At 43.2% G+C, this 23204-nt stretch overlaps 1 protein-coding gene and 1 long non-coding RNA gene across 4 annotated transcripts in view; one reads left to right on the forward strand and one right to left on the reverse strand.

Moving 5' to 3' along the window:
* Positions 1-21351, reverse strand: part of sh3bp2 (SH3-domain binding protein 2) — a 39247-nt gene extending 17896 nt beyond the window's left edge. For 2 of the 3 annotated variants that reach the window (XM_085413434.1, XM_085413433.1), the window contains exon 1: positions 2076-2440. In XM_085413434.1, the coding sequence (XP_085269560.1) occupies positions 2076-2179 (104 nt within the window). In that variant the 5' untranslated portion in view covers positions 2180-2440. Of the gene's footprint in view, positions 1-2075; positions 2441-21275 lie in introns of those variants that run through there. The other variant, XM_085413436.1, reaches the window with a different exon arrangement.
* LOC146665704 (uncharacterized) lies at positions 5609-8564 on the forward strand. Its single transcript, XR_014912404.1, has 3 exons — positions 5609-5770; positions 5868-6052; positions 6133-8564. It is a non-coding gene; the product is annotated as an uncharacterized LOC146665704 (long non-coding RNA).
* Positions 21352-23204: the final 1853 nt, after the last annotated feature.

A 23204-nucleotide genomic window follows, 5' to 3' on the forward strand; every position in this document is an offset into this window, starting at 1 on the left:
TCCCATGTGTGGGACTAATAAAGGTTATCTTATCTTATCTTATCTTATCTTAATACATTAATAATATATATTGCATCTTGGATTTCTAATTATGTTAGGATATTTATTGGTTATTTAAGTTAAGTTATTTAAGAGGAAGTTTTGTCTTAATGTCATTATGCTTGCATAATGTCGACAAAGAGTCGCAAATCTTGAATTCCTAATCCCGATAGAGCACTGAAGCAAGTTATACTTATTATAGCACAGATTATTTTTTTGTTTTTTTGCACCACCACCTGTGTTTGGAAACCAAATCAAGCTCTGCTGGTAACTTTAAATTAAAACACGTTCCCTTCAAAATCATTTCTGTTGGTCTCACAGATGCTTTCTGTCTGTCCTGAATGAGAACAGGTGTTTTGGAAACGTTGTGTACTTGTGTACATTGTAGTTAACTTCAGCTGTGGGGTACTGAACTGCTTTTTGTTTCTTATAGTTTTACGATAATGTTGGTTTGTCAAATGTTCCTATGTCCCCCCTGTTACAAATAAAGTTTCCTTTGGCGTTGGAGCCACAGCTATGGCGGCCGCAGAGCGAGAACAGTTTCATTTCCTGCGAAGCTCGTGTTAGAAGGCTGGAGATATGGTGGGCGCAGATGTCCGTGTCCTGAGGTTGTAGTTTTAGTCAGGATGGTTACTTTCACAAAAAAAACTACTCAGCTAGCCTCAGGAGAAACCTCCCTTTTGAGAAAAATGCACCCAGGTTGCATGTTAAAAATGCTAAGTTGAGAGTGACACACCTGTCTCACTATTGCCATAACCAGGTGCATCAAAAAACATGTGTTTTTGAGGTTTTGTGAATTTTAAAACACCAAAAACAGATGACTGCATTTTTTGCTTGTTTTGCAATGTTCAACCTCTAGACATCTCAGATGCAAAAATAACTGCTCAGGTCTCCAAGAAGTGAAATTATGAAAATGAAGAACTTGCTCTCCCCAATCTCCTTACAAAACTTACTAACAGAGAAGCAGGTAAAATGCTTTCATACATTAATATATCACTCTTCAAATAATGCCACTCACTGTGGACCTTTCATCTTGAATTAGCATCTATCTGTCAAAAATGTGACTCAGTTTTTTGGAACTTGGAAGTGTTTTTTTTTTCTTGCTGTTTACATCCTGGACACGTATCCACAGCTTCAGTGGGTAAAGTCTGTCATTCACCTTGTGAAATATACCTACTAAAGCTCAGCGCGTTCTAAAATAAGACATGACCTAATGTGCCGTGTACTGTCATGGTATTTTGTAACTTGGTTACATCATATCAAGTCTCACTGCTCCTGAGTGCAAACATACGCTCTCTCACATCTTTTCTTTTTGCTTTACTGGAAAAAATATTACATCAGTGCTAATTTTTTTATTCCTGATTGTTTTATTTATTAATTAAAACATCTTGTTTGTCCAGTATTTACTTGATACTCTTGCCATGCTGGTTTTTTTTTTGACTGCACGGGGACAAGGAGTGCTAAAAGTGCAATATGTACTACTTTCACTCCCTCATAAATATCGCTCGAAATAAGCCAAGTTAATGTCCGTTTTATTGAAAAGTTGTAAAATTCATCTGTTTCAAATGCAGTGTGAAAAATGTAGATGTTCGCTTTTGACTTTCCGACTTCTAAACAAGATTTTAACTTTTCTCAGTACTTTAGTCTGAAATGTTGCACTTCACTTAGGAAATCTTAAATTTGCTGTTTACACATTTCAGACAGCAGAGAACGCAAGTTCAAATTCCATTAGTTAGATTATTGTGACAACCAGATCAAACAGCAGCCAGTAAAGATGGTACAAACCTCACTCTTACTTGCGTGGTTTTGCACACCTGAGACCACCGATGATACTCAAGATCATTCAAAAGAACCACTAAATACCAGATATCTGCCACTTGATAAACACAAAAACCAACTAATGAGATAGTCACTACCTCAAACGAGTCTCAGAGCTGATCACCAAACTCAGGCTGGTGAGGACGTGTTCAGTGAAAAAATAAAGATACCAGAAAAGCTGTGTCAGACCCAGCAGTGAGGATAATGTCTGAACTTACATGATGTCCCTTTGTTCCCGAATACACATCCTGGTGCTTGGTTTGGAGCTCCGTGCAAACGACTTCTTCTTCTTTACCGAAGGAGCAGACATGTCGGCGGACATGACAGCGGCAGTACAGGATAATATACCACCATAATTTTCAACCCACGTGGAGAGACGGATATACGGTTGAATGGACTCAAAGTAGAAAGAATCGAGTCAGATTCAAAATCATAAGAGTTGTTATGGGTGGAAGCATGAAAACAGAATGCAGATGAATGGAACTGGAGAAAGGTGTTAACGAAGAAAGAAAAAACAAAAAATAATGAAAGAAATGGATAGATGAGCAGAGAGAACAATCAGCTGTGTCAATTAGGAAGTCTGTTGATGATCTGAACCCCTGATACTCCACCAAGCGTTTCCTGAGGGGGGCTCCTCCTTTAGCTCTGGCACTTCATTGGCTGACTGCTTTCAGCATGTTCCTTCCTGCTTCCTCAAAGACAGCATGCGATAGGCTGCCGCTTGTAGCCCACACTTCTGCAAACACATAGCTCACACACTTGGACACCCAGCTCCTGTGAAAGAAGCCTGGGGACTTTCCGTCGCACAGGACTGGAACAATTCAGAGGTCAAGCACATGGACGCAGACACACAAATGCATCTGAAAACACACACTGAAACAGAGCCGTTCCTCTGTGAGGTTACAGGTGATACTTTCTAGTGTGTAGTAATTCTAAGAGACCCTAACTTCCTTTTGACTCTTAAAACCGACCTGTGGGCACTTTATAAAAGACTAAGAAGGCCTAAATAAAACAGATAAGCTTAGGCAGAAAGCTTGAAGAACGAGTGTTCTATGAGTGTTGCAGTGCATAAATTTGTCACTGATAATGTCTTTCAACTCAGTTTTAATGATGTAGAATAGCTGTGGCAAACATAAGGCCCAGGGGACTAATATTGGGCCGACAGAGACTGGAATCCAGTCTAATAGACGTTTTTTTAAAAAGTGAAGGAGGGCATAAATTTTGATCTTTAAAAATACGGGTCAACAACAACAAAAAGGTTATTCTCTGTGAATTGACTGTGTGCACGTTAGCATATGCTACTTCCAATGCGGAAACTCCTGTGGGGAGCTTTGTTTCCGGTGTCCTATTCGGGCCCTGTTTACGGTCCAAAACAAGTTAAGCAAATGAATGAATCAAGCGGCGATTTGCATTTCTATAGATGTCTTGGGCATTTACCCAATATGTCTGTAAATGATGTTCATCGACTTGTCGATATTTTTCCCCCGCGCCTCAGAGAAAAAGAGAAAAGAGATTCAAATGTTATATTTCTCAGCTGTCCCTCGTTTATCGCAGGTGTTATGTTCTAGAAATAACCAGCGATAGGTGAAATCAAGTAGCCAATTTTATTTTTTGATGAAGCAAAACATTTCGTGGACATACAGTACTGCACTTCAGAGTCACACTGCTAGCGATCGATGCAGCGATTCTGTACAGTACAGGAGAGACGTCACGGAGGAGATCGTCTGCAGCGATCAGGATGCAGGACACAATGTGACGTAAAAAAAAAATAAGCATGCAAACTTGCACTAAAAAATCCGTGAAACAGCGAGGTGAAAGGTGAACCGCGTTATAGCGAAGGACCGCTGTAATTTTGAAGGTAAGTCACAACATACCCTTCGTAAATACTAATGTATAGAAACCCTTACCAGCAATCATTCATTTTTTGTGTGGCTTTTTTCACGGTTTGTTAACATGCTGTGTAGGTGTGTACTTGACTAGCTGATCTCGACATAATGGGGGAAACATCTGGTTTGACTATTCTTCACCTGTAGTTTGAATGCTGAACATTTGCCTGTTTAAATCATAAGACCAGTCACTATACAGAGATGTGCTTCTGAATGTGGACGATGTGTCTTGTGCTGCAGTGATGCAGTTCTGCTTGTGTTGAGTGATGTAAACAACTGATCGATCTAAACTCTTTAGACGTCAAAATTGATCATTAGATTTTTTATGACACAACAGTGGCGAGTGTTCCCACTTTCTGCTCTTTGTAACTTAACGCGATCTTTCCGTTTTCGAGTTTTGGACATGATTTTGGAGTATATGTTCGCAGTAGCGATTGACCGCAAAGTAAAGCTACCGGAAATGTACAACCCCACATCCGGTCTCAAACCAGGAAGTTAGCATTTTCTCGTGCACAGGGTCTCTTAGACTGGGCAACAAGCTACCAGAACTATTTCTTTATTTTACACAGGTATTTCTCCAAGAGTCGTGCTGACAGATCGTTTTTTCTATTTACTGTTGAGTATATATCCATAGTGTTGCAATTGCACTGCAAAATGAGTCTGACATCCCTGATCTAGACCCCAAAATATTATACAGAGACAATAAACCAGTCAATCAGACATGGCTTAGAGTACATCAGCAAAAACTTGGTGATGGTGGGGACGAGATTGCCACTAGAAGCCAATGCGCTACAACCGACTGGGAAGTGAGGGAAAAGATGAGCGGAAAGAGAAGCACAGAGAAACTGACAGTGAAACACAAAATACTGGTGAGAGTGAGAAAAGAGATCTTTGGAGGAAAAAGGCTCAGTGCATCATGGGAAGTCCCCCGAGCAGCCGGAGCTTGTAGCACTGAAGCTACAGGGTGGTTCAGGGTCAGTTGATCCAGCCCTAACTTTTAGTTTGAAGCTTAAAACTAGAGCAGGCATCTCTATCCTAAACCCAGACTTTCTCAGTCTCACTTTGCTTCCTCAATACGTTCTCGTGCTTATTGTGTTCACAAATTTTAAAGACTAACATAAAAACAATAGTCTATATTTTAGTTTAGTTTGAATTTTCTTTATTTTTTTACAAGGCTGGGTTGAGCCTTGTATTTTAGTTCACTAAAATAACTTTTATATCGTAGGCTACAGAAGTCTGGAAAGTTCACCTCTTTTTAAATCCACAAACCTCACCAGACGACAGCTCTCTGACTTCTTTCCCCCCCCAACATACTACCGTGAACACACAGGAAGCACCATGATGTCTAAAACCACCATACTCCTCCTGTACACTACTTGGAAGTGAGTTCATATTGCAAAAAGAACTGAACTATTTAAGTCATTCCTCTAAAAAATGACTAGCCCTGTATCAGTTTCTCTTTAAACATTTTTCCTTTACGTCTCGTATCAGTTGTACATTTCCTAGTTTTGTATTAGCATTTGTGTTTCCACTATCAGCTTTCCCTCCTCTTCTGTCCCCTTTTCTGTCATTACTTCAAGCTGCCACAAGTCACTTACAAGTATATTAGGCTGGGCTCAATCAAGGGTTCAGTGAGTTGTTCTGTAATATATCTGAATACAAAAATGTGAGAAAATAAAAACCCACTAGAGTGTGTCATATCACTTGGGTGAGGTTTGTTGGGTGTTGATTCAGGACCAAACATGAGCCTGTGTACTCTGAAGCATGTTAGTGTATTTGTTACCCACTGCAATTCACACTGGCACAGGAGATTTGCATTATTGATGTGTAGCCGACAAATCTGCAGTAACTGTGTCTGTGTCATGGTCCGGGTGTGTGCCAGTGTGTCTCCCTCCGAGCCGGCGTCTCCACCCCTGGGAGGGGCCTCAGTGTTTTTGCTGATCGTTGACATCTGTGGGTAATTAGCCGGGGGACTCATAAGGCCAGCGTTCTCAATCTCTCTTCGCCAGATTCTCTGCTAAACATCAGTCAGTGCAGGCCACCACCATAATTTCCTTACGTGTTTTTTTGTGAATCACTTTTGCTTCACTGTATGTTTGTTTTTTGTGCGCCTCCCTTTTTCAGCTACACCTAACTGTTAAACCTCTGGCGAAGAGCTTCTACTTGGATGCTGGACCTTCTGGCAGTCCCTCAGGCTACCACCAAAACTACCTACCTGCCTCTCTGCCTCCACGCCAGGAGTTTTTGGATTTACACACCCGGATTACTCCCCCTCTATGTTATCTCCGACCTCCGTTGGCAAGTACACAGTACGAAGGAGGATTTTGAGCCAAATAACATATTCATATGCCTCCTTATCTATGTTTTGAACATTTGCATTCTGTTACAGTGACCCCGACCTTTCCCTGGACCTTTTGTGACTTGCTTTCCAGTCCAATCCCCGGACCCGGACCAGATCATTATTTAGTTAACGTCTACGCTCACCTTTTGTTTATGAATATTTTGTGTGCACATTAAACATTATTCTTAAAATATATTTACGAGCTGTTCGGCGTCTTGCGTTTGAGTCCTGTCACTCGTCTGAAACGGTCCCGGCCGTAACAGTAGAATCTGGCCAGCAGTTATGGACTCAGCAGACGCGGAACGGTCAGCCATTCAGAGGCAGGGGGCGATATTAGAAGTCATGAACAATCTATTCAGTTCCTGTTAGCCCAGCAGCAGACTCTTAGAGATGGTCAAAGTAAAATACTGGAGACCCTCCAGGCTCTACAAACTGATATTTCTACTGCTGCTGGTTCCGCCTCGGGCCCCGCGGGCCAAGACTCCGGTACACCAGCTCCTCTGCCTCAACCTGTTGCCGTTGCATCTCCACCTACATCAGCTTTCCGTGATGCTACGTCCCCGGAGCCCGAACCATTCTCAGGGGATCCAGGGAGTTGTAGCGGGTTTTTGCTTCAGGTTGACCTTGTTTTCGGTCGTTCTCCGCGCACATTTGTTGCGGATTCTAATAAGATATCTTATTTGGTGGGTAAACTGCGTAATCGTGCACTTAAATGGGCGGAGGCGTATCTATCGAAGAATCCTTTGTTAACCTGTTCTTATGAGGTGTTTTTGGGGGAATTCCAGAAAACGTTTGCGCACCCCATTTCTGAGGGTAGTTCTGCGCAGAGGCTGCTGGATCTTCGCCAGGGCCGTCAGAGGGTTGCTGATTTTTTGATTGATTTTCGTACTGCTGCCGCCGAAACCGGTTGGCCTGACGACGCTCTGCGTGGGGTGTTTTTCCGGGCATTGAACGAGGGTATGAAAGACCAGCTTGCCTCCCGTGATGAGCCAAAATCTTTTGAGGAACTGGCGTCCCTCTCCCTTCGCATTGACAACAGGTTGCGTGACAGGGAGAGGGACAGGAACTACAAATCCCAGCGCCGTTTACCGCGCTCGTTTCCGGGTACGTCACCGTCGCCGCCTCCGACTGTGGACTCGCATGAGTTTGTCGCCTCGGCTTACGTCACTGATCCCGAGCCGGAGCCTATGCAGATTGGCCGGTCACGGTTGACACCGGAGGAGAGGGAGCGGCGGCGTCGGGCTCATGCCTGTTTTTACTGTGGCTCGCTGGAACACTTGATTGCTGCATGCCCGAAGGAGGGAAAAGGTGTCGCCCGCCGGTAGAATCGGGGATACGGGTGGGCGGTTCGAATTCTGGTCAGAAACCCCGTTTACAACTCCCTGTCACCTTGGAGATGCTACAGAGTACTCATTCGTGCACAGCCTTATTAGATTCTGGTTCTGAACAGAATTTAATCAGTCTCGATCTCGCTGAACGATTAGGCGTTCCGCTCGTGCGCCTTGAGCCGCCCATTCCAGTTAGAGCGATTAATAACCAGGTTTTCACTAGAATTTCTTTTCGCACTGGTCCAGTGTCACTGTGCACTTCGGGGAATCATAGGGAAAAACTCACCTTTTTTGTCCTCGATTCACCTGATACTCCGCTCACTTTGGGTTATCCCTGGCTGTGCTTGCACAATCCGCACTTGGATTGGGAGGGGCAAAGGGTTGTCAGCTGGAGCCCTTTTTGCCACTCCAATTGTCTGACTTCCGCCCGTTTTCCCGGCCCGGGGGAGGCTACGGGGACTGACGAATATGTCCCCGATCTCTCAGGGGTGCCGCCTGAGTATCATGATTTGCGGGAGGTATTCAGTAAGATCAAAGCGCAGTCCCTACCGCCCCATCGCCCTTATGACTGTGCGATTGATTTGCTCCCCGGAGCGTCCCTGCCCAAGAGCCGGTTATATAGTATCTCTAGGCCTGAACGTGCTGCGATGGAGGAGTATATTAGGGATTCATTAGCGGCTGGGTTAATCCGTCCGTCTTCGTCCCCCGTGGCGGCGGGGTTTTTTTTTGTAGACAAGAAGGATGGGTCTCTTCGGCCGTGTATTGATTTCAGGGGCTTGAATGACGTCACTGTTAAAAATAAGTATCCCTTGCCACTCATTAGCTCCGCTGTTGAATCGCTACAGGGTGCCACGGTGTTCACTAAGTTAGATCTTCGCAATGCTTATCATTTGGTGCGAGTCCGTCAGGGAGACGAGTGGAAGACCGCGTTTAACACCCCCCTGGGTCATTTCGAGTATCTCGTTATGCCTTTCGGTTTAACGAACGCTCCAGCGGTGTTTCAGGCCCTAATAAATGACGTCCTGCGGGATTTCCTCGACCGTTTTGTGTTCGTCTATTTAGATGACATTCTTATTTTTTCTAAGTCTTTGGCTGAGCATCATTCACATGTCCGTGCTGTCCTTCAACGCCTCTTGGAAAACAGACTGTATGCCAAGGCTGAAAAATGTGAGTTTCATTTGACATCGGTCTCTTTCCTGGGATACATCTTGGCAGGGGGGCAGGTGAAGACGGATCCAGCTAAGGTGAAGGCGGTCACTGACTGGCCTGTGCCTTCTACTCGCAAGCAACTCCAGGGGTTTTTGGGATTTGCGAATTTCTATCGTCGGTTTATAAGGAACTACAGTCTAGTGGCGGCTCCGCTTACACGCCTTACCTCTACGAAGCTTCCGTTCGGCTGGTCCGCCGAAGCTGACAGCGCATTCACGGAGCTGAAACATCTGTTTTCTACTGCGCCCATCCTCGCTCAACCCGATCCGTCTAAGGCTTTTATTGTGGAGGTGGATGCTTCTGATGTGGGGGTGGGGGCTGTGCTTTCACAACGTGCCGGCCCCTCCTCTAAGCTGCGGCCGTGCGCCTTTTTCTCTCGGCGGCTTTCACCAGCGGAACGGAACTATGATGTGGGGGACCGGGAGCTGCTTGCCGTTAAGTTGGCGTTGGAGGAGTGGCGTCATCATCTGGAAGGCGCGGCGCTACCGTTCCTGGTGTGGACGGATCATAAGAACTTGACGTACCTGCGCGGTGCGAAGAGGTTGAATGCACGTCAAGCTCGTTGGTCGCTGTTTTTCGCACGTTTTAACTTTTCCATTTCTTATCGCCCGGGTTCCAGAAACACCAAACCGGATGCCCTCTCTCGGCAGTTTGACTCTGACACGGGTCCGGCGGAGTTTTCCACCATTCTTCCGGCCGGCTGTACGGTGGGAGCTATTACCTGGGAGGTGGAGGACGCCATCGACCGGGGCCTCCGGACGGAACCGGATCCGGGCACGGGACCGCCTAACCGGCGTTTTGTTCCCGCGGCTGCTCGCTCCAAGGTACTGGAATGGGTGCACGCTTCGAGGTTTGCGTGTCACCCGGGCAGGGGCAGGACGACTTCTATGGTTAAGAGACATTTTTGGTGGGCCACTCTGGATAAAGATGTTCGGGAGTATGTGGCTGCGTGCCCTGTGTGTGCCAGGTGTAAGTCGCGTACTCACCGTCCTGCTGGGCTGTTGCAGCCGTTGTCTACGCCTCATCGCCCTTGGTCCCACATCGCCCTGGATTTTGTTACGGGACTCCCGGTTTCGGCTGGGAAGACCACTATTCTCTCGGTCGTGGATCGGTTTTCTAAGGCTGCTCATTTCGTCGCTTTGGAGAAGTTGCCCACTGCGGCTGAGACGTCTACGTTGTTGTTGGACCATGTTTTTCGGCTTCATGGCATTCCTGTGGAAATAGTTTCGGACAGGGGTCCGCAGTTCTCGTCCCAGGTTTGGGGTTCTTTTTGCGCTGCTTTGGGGGCCAGGCCTTGTCTGAGCTCTGGTTACCATCCTCAGACGAACGGCCAGACGGAACGTTTAAATCAGGAGCTGGAGGCCGCGCTCCGCTGTGTGACCTGTCATAACCCTGCGACTTGGGCCTCGTATCTGCCGTGGGTGGAATATGCCCACAACTCCTTGGTTTCGTCTGCTACTGGGTTGTCACCTTTTGAGGCCTCTTTGGGTTATCAGCCGCCCCTGTTTCCGGTGGAGGAGGCTGATCTTGCTGTCCCCTCGGTCCAGCATCATCTACAGCGCTGCCGTCGGGTCTGGTCTCGTACGCGGGAGGCGCTGTTGCGAGCTGTGGCTCGCCAACGTAGCTGTGCCGACCGTCGCCGGTCTCCTGCGCCTGTTTACTCACCTGGACAGAAGGTGTGGCTCGCTGCGAAAGACATCCCTCTCAGGGCATCCTCCCGCAAGTTGTCTCCTCGTTACATCGGCCCCTATTCTGTGGACAGGGTCCTCAGCCCTTCGGCTGTCAAGCTCCGTTTGCCTGCTGCCTTGAGGGTTCACCCGGTCTTTCACGTTTCTCAGGTGAAGCCGGTGGTGTCTAGTCATCTGTGCCCGCCTCCGGTGCCCCCGCCTCCCGCCCGGCTCATTGACGGGCATCCTGCGTTTTCTGTCCGGCGCATTCTGGATGTGCGGCGGCGGGGTAGGGGGCTGCAGTTTTTGGTGGACTGGGAGGGTTATGGGCCGGAGGAGCGTTCTTGGGTTCCTCGTTCTTTGATGCTTGACTCTGTGATGGTTTCTGATTTTCTTAGGTCACGTCGTGGGGCGGGTGCTGGTCGGCCGCCGGGTGGCGTCCCTTGAGGGGGGGGTACTGTCATGGTCCGGGTGTGTGCCAGTGTGTCTCCCTCCGAGCCGGCGTCTCCACCCCTGGGAGGGGCCTCAGTGTTTTTGCTGATCGTTGACATCTGTGGGTAATTAGCCGGGGGACTCATAAGGCCAGCGTTCTCAATCTCTCTTCGCCAGATTCTCTGCTAAACATCAGTCAGTGCAGGCCACCACCATAATTTCCTTACGTGTTTTTTTGTGAATCACTTTTGCTTCACTGTATGTTTGTTTTTTGTGCGCCTCCCTTTTTCAGCTACACCTAACTGTTAAACCTCTGGCGAAGAGCTTCTACTTGGATGCTGGACCTTCTGGCAGTCCCTCAGGCTACCACCAAAACTACCTACCTGCCTCTCTGCCTCCACGCCAGGAGTTTTTGGATTTACACACCCGGATTACTCCCCCTCTATGTTATCTCCGACCTCCGTTGGCAAGTACACAGTACGAAGGAGGATTTTGAGCCAAACAACATATTCATATGCCTCCTTATCTATGTTTTGAACATTTGCATTCTGTTACAGTGACCCCGACCTTTCCCTGGACCTTTTGTGACTTGCTTTCCAGTCCAATCCCCGGACCCGGACCAGATCATTATTTAGTTAACGTCTACGCTCACCTTTTGTTTATGAATATTTTGTGTGCACATTAAACATTATTCTTAAAATATATTTACGAGCTGTTCGGCGTCTTGCGTTTGAGTCCTGTCACTCGTCTGAAACGGTCCCGGCCGTAACAGTCTGACGCTATCATGTCAGTATGGATCAAACTTTCTGAGGAACGCTTCCAGCAAAGGGAACTCCAACCCTGTACTACTTTGGTATACCTAATAAAGTGTCCTGCAAGTGAATGTATCAGGTTGCACTTTGTGATTAGGTTAGGATGCTCCTTACATGTATCATGGCCATATCTGCCCATCATAGCAGCTGCATCAGTTGCAAATCGAACACGTAGCAAGCAGCTTGTTAGCACGATGTCAAAGTGAGAAGCCCCAGAGCAAGACTGTAAATCAACGAGTTAAAGAAGAGGTCACACTATGTTGGGGAATTTTTGTCTTTTTTTATGAGGATGCTATAAAATATGATCTTAATCTATTCCTCTACCAGACACTGAAATAGGTTTGCTATCAAAGCTGTCATACACCCTAAAAAGAGGAAGCTAAAAATAATGCCACTCCTTGTGTAATGTCTGTACTATTGTCAAGTTCCCACCCCAAAAAGGGGCGGCTAAGGTTATGCGGTCATCATATCAGTTAGTCTGAAGTCTCAGATGATCAACTGTTTATGCACACAGATGATGAGGCCATCTGCTGACAGAAAAAAAACAAAAAAAACCACTCCTTTTCACACAAGTTGGATCACAGCTAGTAAAACAATTTGCATGTTTTTATATTTTATATATATATATATATATATATATATATATATGCTTCAGAACTTCCTTTTTCACTGTAAGTCTAATCCAGAGACAGTTGTTAGTACATGCGGGGGTATAAATGAGCAAGAAATTGTTTATGTATACCCAGATCATCTAAAGTGTGAACATATTTGGTACAAAACAGCTTTCATGTTGCTGCTGAAGTTTAACCAAGGGGACTGTACTGTACAGTCGTGTGCTGGTTGGCAGCTTTGAGGTGTGATGTCTGCACCACTTCTTTGAACGTAACGTTAGAAAAGGCCTTCTGTGAAATGGACACTTAAGGTGCTACTTAATGCTGAAAGTGCCATTTCAGGTGTAAAAACATGTATTTCCTTGTATTTGTGTAATCTGCATAGCTCTCCTCCTCAATGAACAGAGTGGACAAATTGCAGTGACAGTGCTGTTGCTTTATAGTGAAAAACAAAATATTAAACTTGAAACAAAAGGACGAATTACACTGAATATGAAAGTATGTACACCAAACCTCTTAATCTTTGAATTCAGGTGTTTTCAGTCTCATTGCCACAGCAATCCAGCATCTAGCCATTCAGTCGGCCTATACAAACATTAGTGACAGGCCATGTAAAATTACAGAGCAGGGCCTCTTAAATGTGTAAATGTCACCAACGCTCTGCTGACCCAGTAACTGCTTTGAGCTTTAAGCCTCCCTGAGATTAAAATCAGCACAAAAACTGTGCACTGGGACCTTTATGGTCTGGGTTTCAATGGCTGAGCACTCTTGTATCACGTGATATTAACATTTCCATGTCAATATCACAAATAACATCTGAAATTTTTTGTTATTGTTCCTTTTTTTTTCTTCTGGCAATGTATCTCAAGCAGTGAAAATCGAATATCTGCTGATGTTGGTTTCCAACCTTGTTACCATGTTTGTCTAGACAAAAAAATACACAGTGTATATCAATAAAGATTTTCAACTCAAAGAGGATCAGCAAGATCTGATGTATGATGTAAGTGTTCCTTATTCTGTTCCTTCCTAATATGTTTGTACCTCTGGTTAAGTGCAGCTGCTATTTTCAGATCTCTTCCTAAAAGTTCTTTTCATACCACTTATGCTGACCGTGCTGTGATTTTGCCACAGACCACAATTCATGTTTTATACTGACACCAACGTTTTATACATTAAGGGTGCAGATTTCAGGAGTTTTCAGTTAAAGAGGCCACAGTTAGAAGGCTGCATGCCAGGGGATTTGTTTTTTACCCTAAAAGGGGGAACACTGTGAAACACGGACTACTGATGTAGTGCCCCAAAGCATCTGAGGAAGAACATTCAGAAGAAATACTCTGATGTGGTGCATACCAGCATGCTCAAAATGCCTCATCACCAGTTCTTCCACTTTATTTAAATAAAAGTCAAGTCAAAATATCGAGCGCTGACCTGCCAGTTGTTTCCCTTTTCCAGGAAGTTAGCTAAGCATTAAATTTAGGCATTAAATTTGCTATAAGCAATTTATGACCAGTGCCTTTAAAAGCCCTATGCACACCTTTATAGGAAGATACTGGTTTAACTAGAATACGAGCAATAAATAAAAATGAAGATTGAAAAAGTGACAGGATTTTTTTGCTGCATTAGTTTCAGACCTTCACTGATGTACCAAGCATGCAGGTTAACCACACAACCTGCAGCAGCATGTAACAGCTGACCAAACTCACTGTACGGTATGAGCCAAACAGAATGACTTGCAAGGCTGTAGCAGTACTGTTGCTCACTGTGAAAGGCATGTGGTGACATTTTATATTCGTGCAAGTGGGGACTGCTGGTCCCTGTTGCACTGAGTCTGAAACCACGAGGGCTTTGCTTGACAGCAAAAAACACAACTGAAATGGGTCAAAGCAAAACTCACAAAGGAAAACAACCAATGAAACTTGAGGATGGCTGCTGCTTTTACTGTATCTGAGTCAGACAATGACTAGTGACCTATACTTGATACCAGTGTAAAGTACTGATGATGTCACCAGTGGTTCAGAAAGGTGATTAGAACCAGTTCTTGTCATGCTGGCGCTGCACGACACTTCTCAGCCAAAACTACAAAAAAGGAATCCTCTGCTAACCTGGTTAGCCAGTTACCTATTCCTAACCTTATTCTGCCTTATCTAGTATATATGGAAAGGATATGTAAGCCCATTTACTGTGCTGTGTAAATTTAACTGTAAAGGGAAAGCTAAAAGAAAAAATATCTGTTATATTCTTAAATAATATGTTAACTGTCAAGCGACCAAGTGGTTTCGCAACTGGACAAGTGTGGCCACGCTATCATTTTTTTTCAATGTCTCTATTGGTGTTTACCATACATATACAGTGGGGCAAAAAAGTATTTGGTCAGCCACCGATTGTGCAAGTTCCCCCACTTAAAATGATGACAGAGGTCAGTAATTTGCACCAGAGGTACACTTCAACTGTGAGAGACAGAATGTGAAAAAAAAATCCATGAATCCACATGGTAGGATTTGTAAAGAATTTATTCGTAAATCAGGGTGGAAAATAAGTATTTGGTCACCTCAAACAAGGAAAATCTCTGGCTCTCACAGACCTGTAACGTCTTCTGTAAGAAGCTTTTCTGTCCCCCACTCGTTACCTGTATGAATGGCACCTGTTTGAACTCATCATCTGTATAAAAGACACCTGTCCACAGCCTCAAACAGTCAGACTCCAAACTCCGTCATGGCCAAGACCAAAGAGCTTTCGAAGGACACCAGGAAAAGTATTGTAGACCTGCACCAGACTGGGAAGAGTGAATCTACAATAGGCAAGCAGCTTGGTGTGAAAGAATCAACTGTGGGAGCAATCATCAGAAAATGGAAGACATACAAGACCACTGATAATCTCCCTCCATCTGGGGCTCCACGCAAGATCTCATCCCGTGGGGTCAAAATGATCATGAGAACGGTGAGCAAAGATCCCAGAACCACACGGGGGGACCTGGTGAATGAGCTGCAGAGAGCTGGGACCAAAGTAACAAAGGTCACCATCAGTAACACACTACAACGGCAGGGAATCAAATCCCGCAGTGCCAGACGTGTTCCGCTGCTGAAGCCAGTGCATGTCCAGGCCCGTCTGAAGTTTGCCAGAGAGCACATGGATGATACAGCAGAGGATTGGGAGAATGTCATGTGGTCAGATGAAACCAAAGTAGAACTTTTTGGTATAAACTCAACTCGTCGTGTTTGGAGGAAGAAGAATACTGAGTTGCATCCCAAGAACACCATACCTACTGTGAAGCATGGGGGTGGAAACATCATGCTATGGGGCTGTTTTTCTGCCAAGGGAACAGGACGACTGATCCGTGTTAAGGACAGAATGAATGGGGCCATGTATCGTGAGATTTTGAGCCAAAACCTCCTTCCATCAGTGAGAACTTTGAAGATGAAACGAGGCTGGGTCTTCCAACATGACAATGATCCAAAACACACCGCCCGGGCAACAAAGGAGTGGCTCCGTAAGAGGCATTTGAAAGTCCTGGAGTGGCCTAGCCAGTCTCCAGACCTCAACCCCATAGAAAATCTGTGGCGGGAGTTGAAAGTCCGTGTTGCTCGGCGACAGCCCCAAAACATCACTGCTCTCGAGAAGATCTGCATGGAGGAATGGGCCAAAATACCAGCTACTGTGTGTGCAAACCTGGTAAAGACCTATAGTAAACGTTTGACCTCTGTTATTGCCAACAAAGGTTATGTTACAAAGTATTGAGTTGTATTTTTGTTATTGACCAAATACTTATTTTCCACCCTGATTTACCAATAAATTCTTTACAAATCCTACCATGTGGATTCATGGATTTTTTTTTCACATTCTGTCTCTCACAGTTGAAGTGTACCTCTGGTGCAAATTACTGACCTCTGTCATCATTTTAGGTGGGGGAACTTGCACAATCGGTGGCTGACTAAATACTTTTTTGCCCCACTGTATGTTTCCTCATCTATGACAGATATTCCAACATGATCTATGGTTTACAAATATGGTTTTCAAGATTTCTGGAACTTGAGCTATTTCCATCATCACTTTGGGGCCTTAAGTGTGACTCAGGGATCCTAGAGCTGTAAGTCATGGGTCACTGTGCTAAATTCCAATACACCGAATAATAATTGGAAAATTACAATAAAATCAAAGTCTATAATGTTTAAAATATACATATATTTACATTCAACAATTATATTAGCCACGCTAATGCGCCAACCCCTGTGAAAAAAAGAATAAATACATTTTTTTTAAGAGAAATAGACTGAACTATGTCATGTTAAAAAACTCAGTGGAAAATGGATGTAGTGTTGCATTGTAGATAATGATGGACATATAATGAAAAACATCTTCTGACTGTAAACGTACTGCACTGTCTCTTGAGTTTGACTATAGAGACAACAGCGGTGGTTAAACTACGTGTACCATAGTGCATTACCCTTTATCACAGATATCACACATTTACAAAGCTCTGCTGCTAAAGCTCAAACTCCCTCTCATTCATATCTTGTAACTACAGTTTATGACCCAGTAGATCCAGTTAAACACAGAAGGAGGAGCTAAAGGTGACAGACTGACTGACTTGGTCTGCAAAACCTATGATGAAATATGTATGTTCAGTGCCAGAATACCACTGCTGCAGAAACAGCCCTGAAGAGCAAAAAAGATGGACAAAAATCTGATCCTTTTTGAAGGTTATGCAGCAGATTAACTGTAGCAATAAACAAATTAATCGATAGAAACATTCTTGTTAGAAAGAATCTTAAGAAAATATTCTATTATTTTAAGTCACATATGGCTAGACTGTGGTTTTACATGACTCCACATAAAGCAGCACTTTAAACACTGTCATTCAAAGCGTAAAGACATTTTATAACATTTTCTAACCCAGACTATTCTATAAAAACTCAGAAAAGACTTAAAAACTGAACCACGCTTTGCTTTAACCCCACTGTGGCACTACCACCCGCACAGTTAGCATGGCTTCAAACAGACATGGGAGTAAACAGTAAACTGACTTAATATTAACAGGAGAGTAAATGATGGATCAAACATGCAGCTTTAGTTACATCTCAGTAGGACTGGGAAATATGAGTCATTGCAGAAACGCTTATGAGGATGTTTTCTGTTCTGTAAGGGAAATGGCTACAGAATATTAATAATATGATTCTGGGCTAAAGCACTTCTGTCTTACTGTAATTTGTGTAAGCAGATGCTACACATTAGCACGTAGTGTTTTTATTTTTGGTACAGGCTGCATAAAGGCTGCACAAAGTTAAATCAAGAGTCTGTGTCAAATTACTTCACACGGCTACGTGCATGTTCCTGTATTTTAAGTTAGAACAAGTAAAACTTCACCAACATTTGTATTTATTATCAGTTTGAACAGGTTTTGGTGGAAAGCACGGAAACAGTCTGTTCGGACCGAAGAAGATGGATTGCTTTTACATGCAGTGCATGCATGTAATAAGAATATTTTCTTCTTCCTGCTCCTTTTCACATATGGTTGTAGTGCTTTATTGATAGAAAGTGTAGTTGGTTTGTTTGATCTGTTGTACCAAGTGTGAAATAAATAAATAAATGAAATGAAATGCATGGCAGCATGTTAAAATACTCTACTGGAGGCTAAAGTTAGCTGCTAGGTTAGTGATTTTTGAGGCTAAATGCCGAGACGTAATCATGAGCAATATGACAATACAATATAGTATGTTAGCACCAAAAAAGGAAGTGTTTCAGGGCTGTTATTGAACTGTATGTCATTCAAGATTTAGCACTGTTCAGAGCCACACGAGTTCAATTATTACAGAAAGTGTATCAATGTGCCTCTGTGGAACTATGGAACTAATCGAGCCTCTATGTTGCTTGTGTTAATAAGAAATTATGTCTTTGGCAAGGCTACAGAAAGGAATGTCTTTATCATAGCACCTATAAATGAAAAATATAAAGCAGTTGTTGAGCTAACTAGCTATCTTTCATACAGTTGGTATGAATACATTAAAAAGTCTTTATACTACAAGTATTTCTGGACTTTTGATCTCTAAATACTATAAGAATCATGGCTCTTGGGGGCTATTAGAACAGCGTAGTCAACAGTCTGAGGCACAAATCTTAAAATATCTTGTTCCTCTAATTGTTAACTATGACTGCTCCAAGTTAAACAACACAATACACAAAATATAATTCATAATTATTTTTTTTAATGTAACTTCTGCCTTGAAAATTTCAGATCTTCAACTGTTGTCAAAGAACCAGATACTTTGTAACTGATCTAAGCTCCAAAAGTGGCCTTGTTTATGGGATAAATAGAGACATCCCACCTTCACAATTATGACCTACAGACATATGAAACCAACCTTGAAACAAAAACTTCAGTCATTAGTCAGTGAATTGTTAATTTGGGCAACAGAAAATTGTACAATTTAAAAGACATACCACGGTAGAAATTCTCTGCAAGATGTGAAGCCTCACACTTTGCTGCATGCTTGTATGTGTATAGAAACTCACCACCTTCACAATTTTGACCTATAGACTAAATTTAAGTATAGTGAGAATACATGCATGCATTTACCTTGAATTTCTGGTGTTGCGTTGATGTTTATTTATGTAGCTCTATTCAGAGATACATAGAGCCAAAAAGACCAAGCAGCAGTTAGGGTTAGGGTTAAAACACTGACTCATTGAAAAGTTATCTTGAAGAGGAAAGGGAACAACAGTAGAGTTTGACATTTAGAGGAAGAAATACAAAAAAAAACAAAAAAACTCCCCCATCAAAGATAGGCTAAGCAACAAACGTGATCTTGACCTTGAATGGAAGTTGGGTGAAGCCTTATTAGGTTATCACCGAGTGTAAATCCCATTTTCCATTAGTACCTATTCGGATCGGCTCATCATCTCTGTGGTTTTCTGTTAGGTCATAGTATCTGGTACCAAGTACTTTTTTAGTGCCTACTCTGCCAGGGATCCAAGCGATCCAAGGCATCAACAGACTGCATGCCATGATTGGCTGGTCAGTGGCATCACTTGATGAGTCATCAGTGCATCTCCTTCCCGAAAATCAAAATCACCATTTTTGAAACGCAGCAATGAGGGAAATGGCAACAAAAAACAAGTCAGTGATCCCTGAGTCTGGCAATAAGCCACAGACCAAGAAGAAGGTATAATCGTTACCTCGCCGTCCACCTTTGTTGTGCCATTCATGCTGCATACTAATTACGTCATGAGACGCTAGGCCGCATTGCTGTAACGACCTCATGCGCATTAGGTGGCCCTCAACTGTAACAGAAAACAAGTCGAGGGGAGTTGTACCGCCTCCTGTCGCGTTGAACAAAGCTGAGTAGGTACCAATGGAAAAGGACTTAAGTTTAATTAATTTCTGACCAATGTTTTAGGAGGAAACACTGGTTACATTTTGCAACCTTGTGGATGGACAGACAACAGACGCATTGCCAGGGACTGAGCTCATAATGTCTATGGCTGGATGAGCTAAAAATGAATCACAAACAGTAGATACAGTGGAATTTCGGCTTTTTTGAACACTCAGTTTCACTTCACTATAAGAATTTCTTTGAATATTTTAACTTCTTTGTGTCAGAGGCTTTGCTAAAAGACAAACCTTAGCCCAAATATGAACATGTGTAGCCCATAAAAAACAGCTGTTCCATATATTTTTGATACTGGCACCTAGTGACAGCAGACAACAACAAAGCTCTTAACAGCATCGACAGACAGTATAAAAGATTAATGTAGCTTTGAAATGAAGCCATTGTGGAAGTGCCATTCTTTTTAATCACCAGCTTTTGCAGCCACACGCGTGGTTGCAAAAAGACTTTGTCCCTATAGAAGTCAATGCAAAATCGACCCTTAGGTTTGACCTCTGGAAGCACTTTCCGTTTTTAGCCTCAGTTGTAGTAGTTAACACATTTGCCTAACACACCAAAGATCCACAGTTTAAGGCACAAGAAGTGCCACACAAGAGGCAAACACAGTTTCAAGGGGTCAAAAGGCAGTGTACTCCTAGCGCTACTTCCAAGGCTGGATAAAAAGGAGGGTTGCACCAAAGAAAATACAGTGAGCCCTTAGAAAATACAGGAGGGGAGATGAAAGTATCTACCTACATAACAAGTAAAATATACTGTTTATTTTATAAATGATAACTTTTACAAAAGAAGGAATATTCAGAGTATGCTGTCTAATGACTAATGATTGACAAGCTGTTAGCCAATGAGCATGCAATTTCAACTTCTGATCCGCCCCTCACTGGTCATATCACCGGCAAAACACCAAGATAGCCACAATGGAAGCTGTCAAAAACTGGACCTCAGACCTCAATGGGTTATGTCACAGTAGCTACGTCCATCTTTTATCCTGTCTGTGGTACTTCCTTTGGACTACCAACACACTATGACATCAGGACCTTAACGTGGGGTGGGACTTTGGTGCCTAGCCCTAACCAAAGCACAGGTGAAACAGAAAGGAAACAGCGGCTGAATACAAACCTAAAAATAGTACCTAGTAAGGCCTAAATTCCTGTGACCTTGTCAAAGTCAGACTTAGTTATTCCACTGCTATAGGTTATCAGTGATGAATTCCTGCTTATGAAGTGGTGTCAGGTGTTTGGAAGGATTGACTAATATGATTTTTTCTGCCGCTGGTCAAATATGGTGGTCAAAAATATCTCCTCTCTCTGTGTAAGTGTATAGTACCAGGATTGTCTGGGTTATATGGAGGCTATCGGCACTGAGACCAACCTTGAAACAAAAATTTCAGTCATTAGTCATTAAATTGTTAATCTGAGCAACAGAAAATTGTCCAACAATTTAAAAGACATGCCAAGGTAGAAATTCTCTGTAAGCCTCATGTGAAGCCTCACAGTTCACTGCATGCTTTATGTGTATAGATCTTTTCTCTCTGGTTCGGTGATTGAATCCTTCAAAACCAAATTACAAACACATATAAGAACTCACAAACTAGTGAAAGCTATCTGAGCACTTGCATGTGGGATGCTATCTCATTCTGATTCAAGAGATCTGATAGCCTCGCAGCCTTCCCTTAGCATATACCTTGAATAGCCAAAACATCCCATACTGCACACATTTTGGATAAACTGTTGAAATATTTCATGAAACTTACCCATGGATTGCCGCGTCAGCTGTGTAGCTCCTTCGTCTGTCTCTGTGTCATCAGTGTGGTTTGAGCCTTGCAGAGCTCCACTTCAGCCCAGTTCACTTCCTGGCCTGCCTTTTTTAAAGCTGCTGTACAAAGTGTCATAACACCCTCCCTTAAACCACAAGATGCAGCACTCATTCAACACAGACAAGCAGACATACAAGGCCAGCATTAAAAAAACAACCAGAGCGGGTATACTTACCAGCAGAAACTACTGAACCCTGCTCCTTTCCACGATTATGGTGTGATCATGATTAACTCTTCTTTGGACTTAAAGGTTTGAGTTGTTTGAATCTTTACAAACAGCTAACTACGTCCTTACACTAGTGTAGACATACTCGTGTATCAACTTTCATTGGTTGTATGACTGCTGCATGAACTACACAACTAACTTCCCCTTTACAGCGCAGATGGACCACTCCTTCCTCTGGTCACTAATTATGTCACAAACAAACACCAACCTGCAGCCTGCTGCTGTGCATATATAGCTTTCAGTGTGCTAACTAAAAAATTCCATTTGGAGTTTTCAGGAGCCTAAAATCCACAGAGTGTTTATCATATATCATATCTTAGGATCATGTTAGGATCATGTTGAAGCTGTGTAATTATTCTTACCCTGCTATTATAAATCTGCTACACAGCCTCTGGACAACATGTAAAATAGATGATTCATAGGCCAATGTGACATCATTCAGTAGTGTGTGGCCTTTTGAAGTCAATTGATCATTACGCCGTGCTATTTTGTTTTTTTTTAGCAGCAAAGGTGACTATATTTGGACAACAGATTGGAGAGGAAACTCTAGCTAGCTTAGTTAGCACTTAGCATGTATAGGATCTATAGACTGTATATGTCCAGCACACTAATAAAGAAAACTACTAATCAGTGCTAAGCAACATCTATCCATCCATCCATCCATTCACTTCAGCTTATGCTTTTCAGGGTCGTGGGGGCTAAGCAACATATAAACAAATAAAAATATCCCACTTTCGGTCACCACACATGAATCACAGACCTTTTGGACAGGTTGTTAGTATAAGATATCATGACCAGCTAAAGGGGCACTGACGAGAAAGAAGACATATTTTCCTTCTGACGTACACCTGCTACTTTCGTCCACTGCTGTCCTTACTCTGCTCTGAACAGCTGATTTCGAGAAGAGGTCACAGACACACTGCAGGAGGACACTCCCATTATTTTGTAAGCCTTTTCAGTCTTTAGATTCATTTGCTCAAACTGCTAAATGAGAACAACTATGACCAGCTGTGCTACTGATGTTCTCTGCAAACATGACTCTCACTACAGTATTATTATAGGCAAAGCAAGGCAGGCTTATTCATATAGCACATTACAAGTAAAATCTAAAATCAAAAAGATAAGAGTAAAAGAAGAAAACCTGCCAGAAATAATACCAGAAACAACAACAATAAACCAGTGCTTAAATACAATCATGAAAAAAGCTGTTTTGGCTTCTTTTATAAATAGGTAGTGTTGGAGATGATCTGGCCTCAGTGGGTTGTTGGTTCCATCTATGGGTAGCACAGCGGCTAAATGCCTTTTCACCCTGTTTAGTTTCAGGTCTGTGCACTGCTACAGTGGATGACCAGATCTTGCAGACTTTAGAGACATACTGGGCTTGTATCTACTCAACATCACAGATATTTCACCATTTCATACAAATAATTTATAGTCAGACGTTTATTGATTAATAAACAATCAAAAATACTTTAAATCCAATCTATATTTCACTATATTTATATTTCAATCGTATGCAGGGAGCTGAGAATTGGAGTGATTTGCTCTCTCTTCCTGGTTCCTGTTAAAATTCTAATCACTGTAGACTGCACCACTATTTCCTCCTCTGGCACACAAACTGAAATCAGCTGGTTGTAGCA

This window comes from Rhamphochromis longiceps, linkage group LG7 (assembly GCF_057381845.1).
Source record: "Rhamphochromis longiceps isolate RC_006_pf linkage group LG7, R_longiceps_female_GT1.1, whole genome shotgun sequence".
Lineage (NCBI taxonomy): Eukaryota > Metazoa > Chordata > Actinopteri > Cichliformes > Cichlidae > Rhamphochromis > Rhamphochromis longiceps.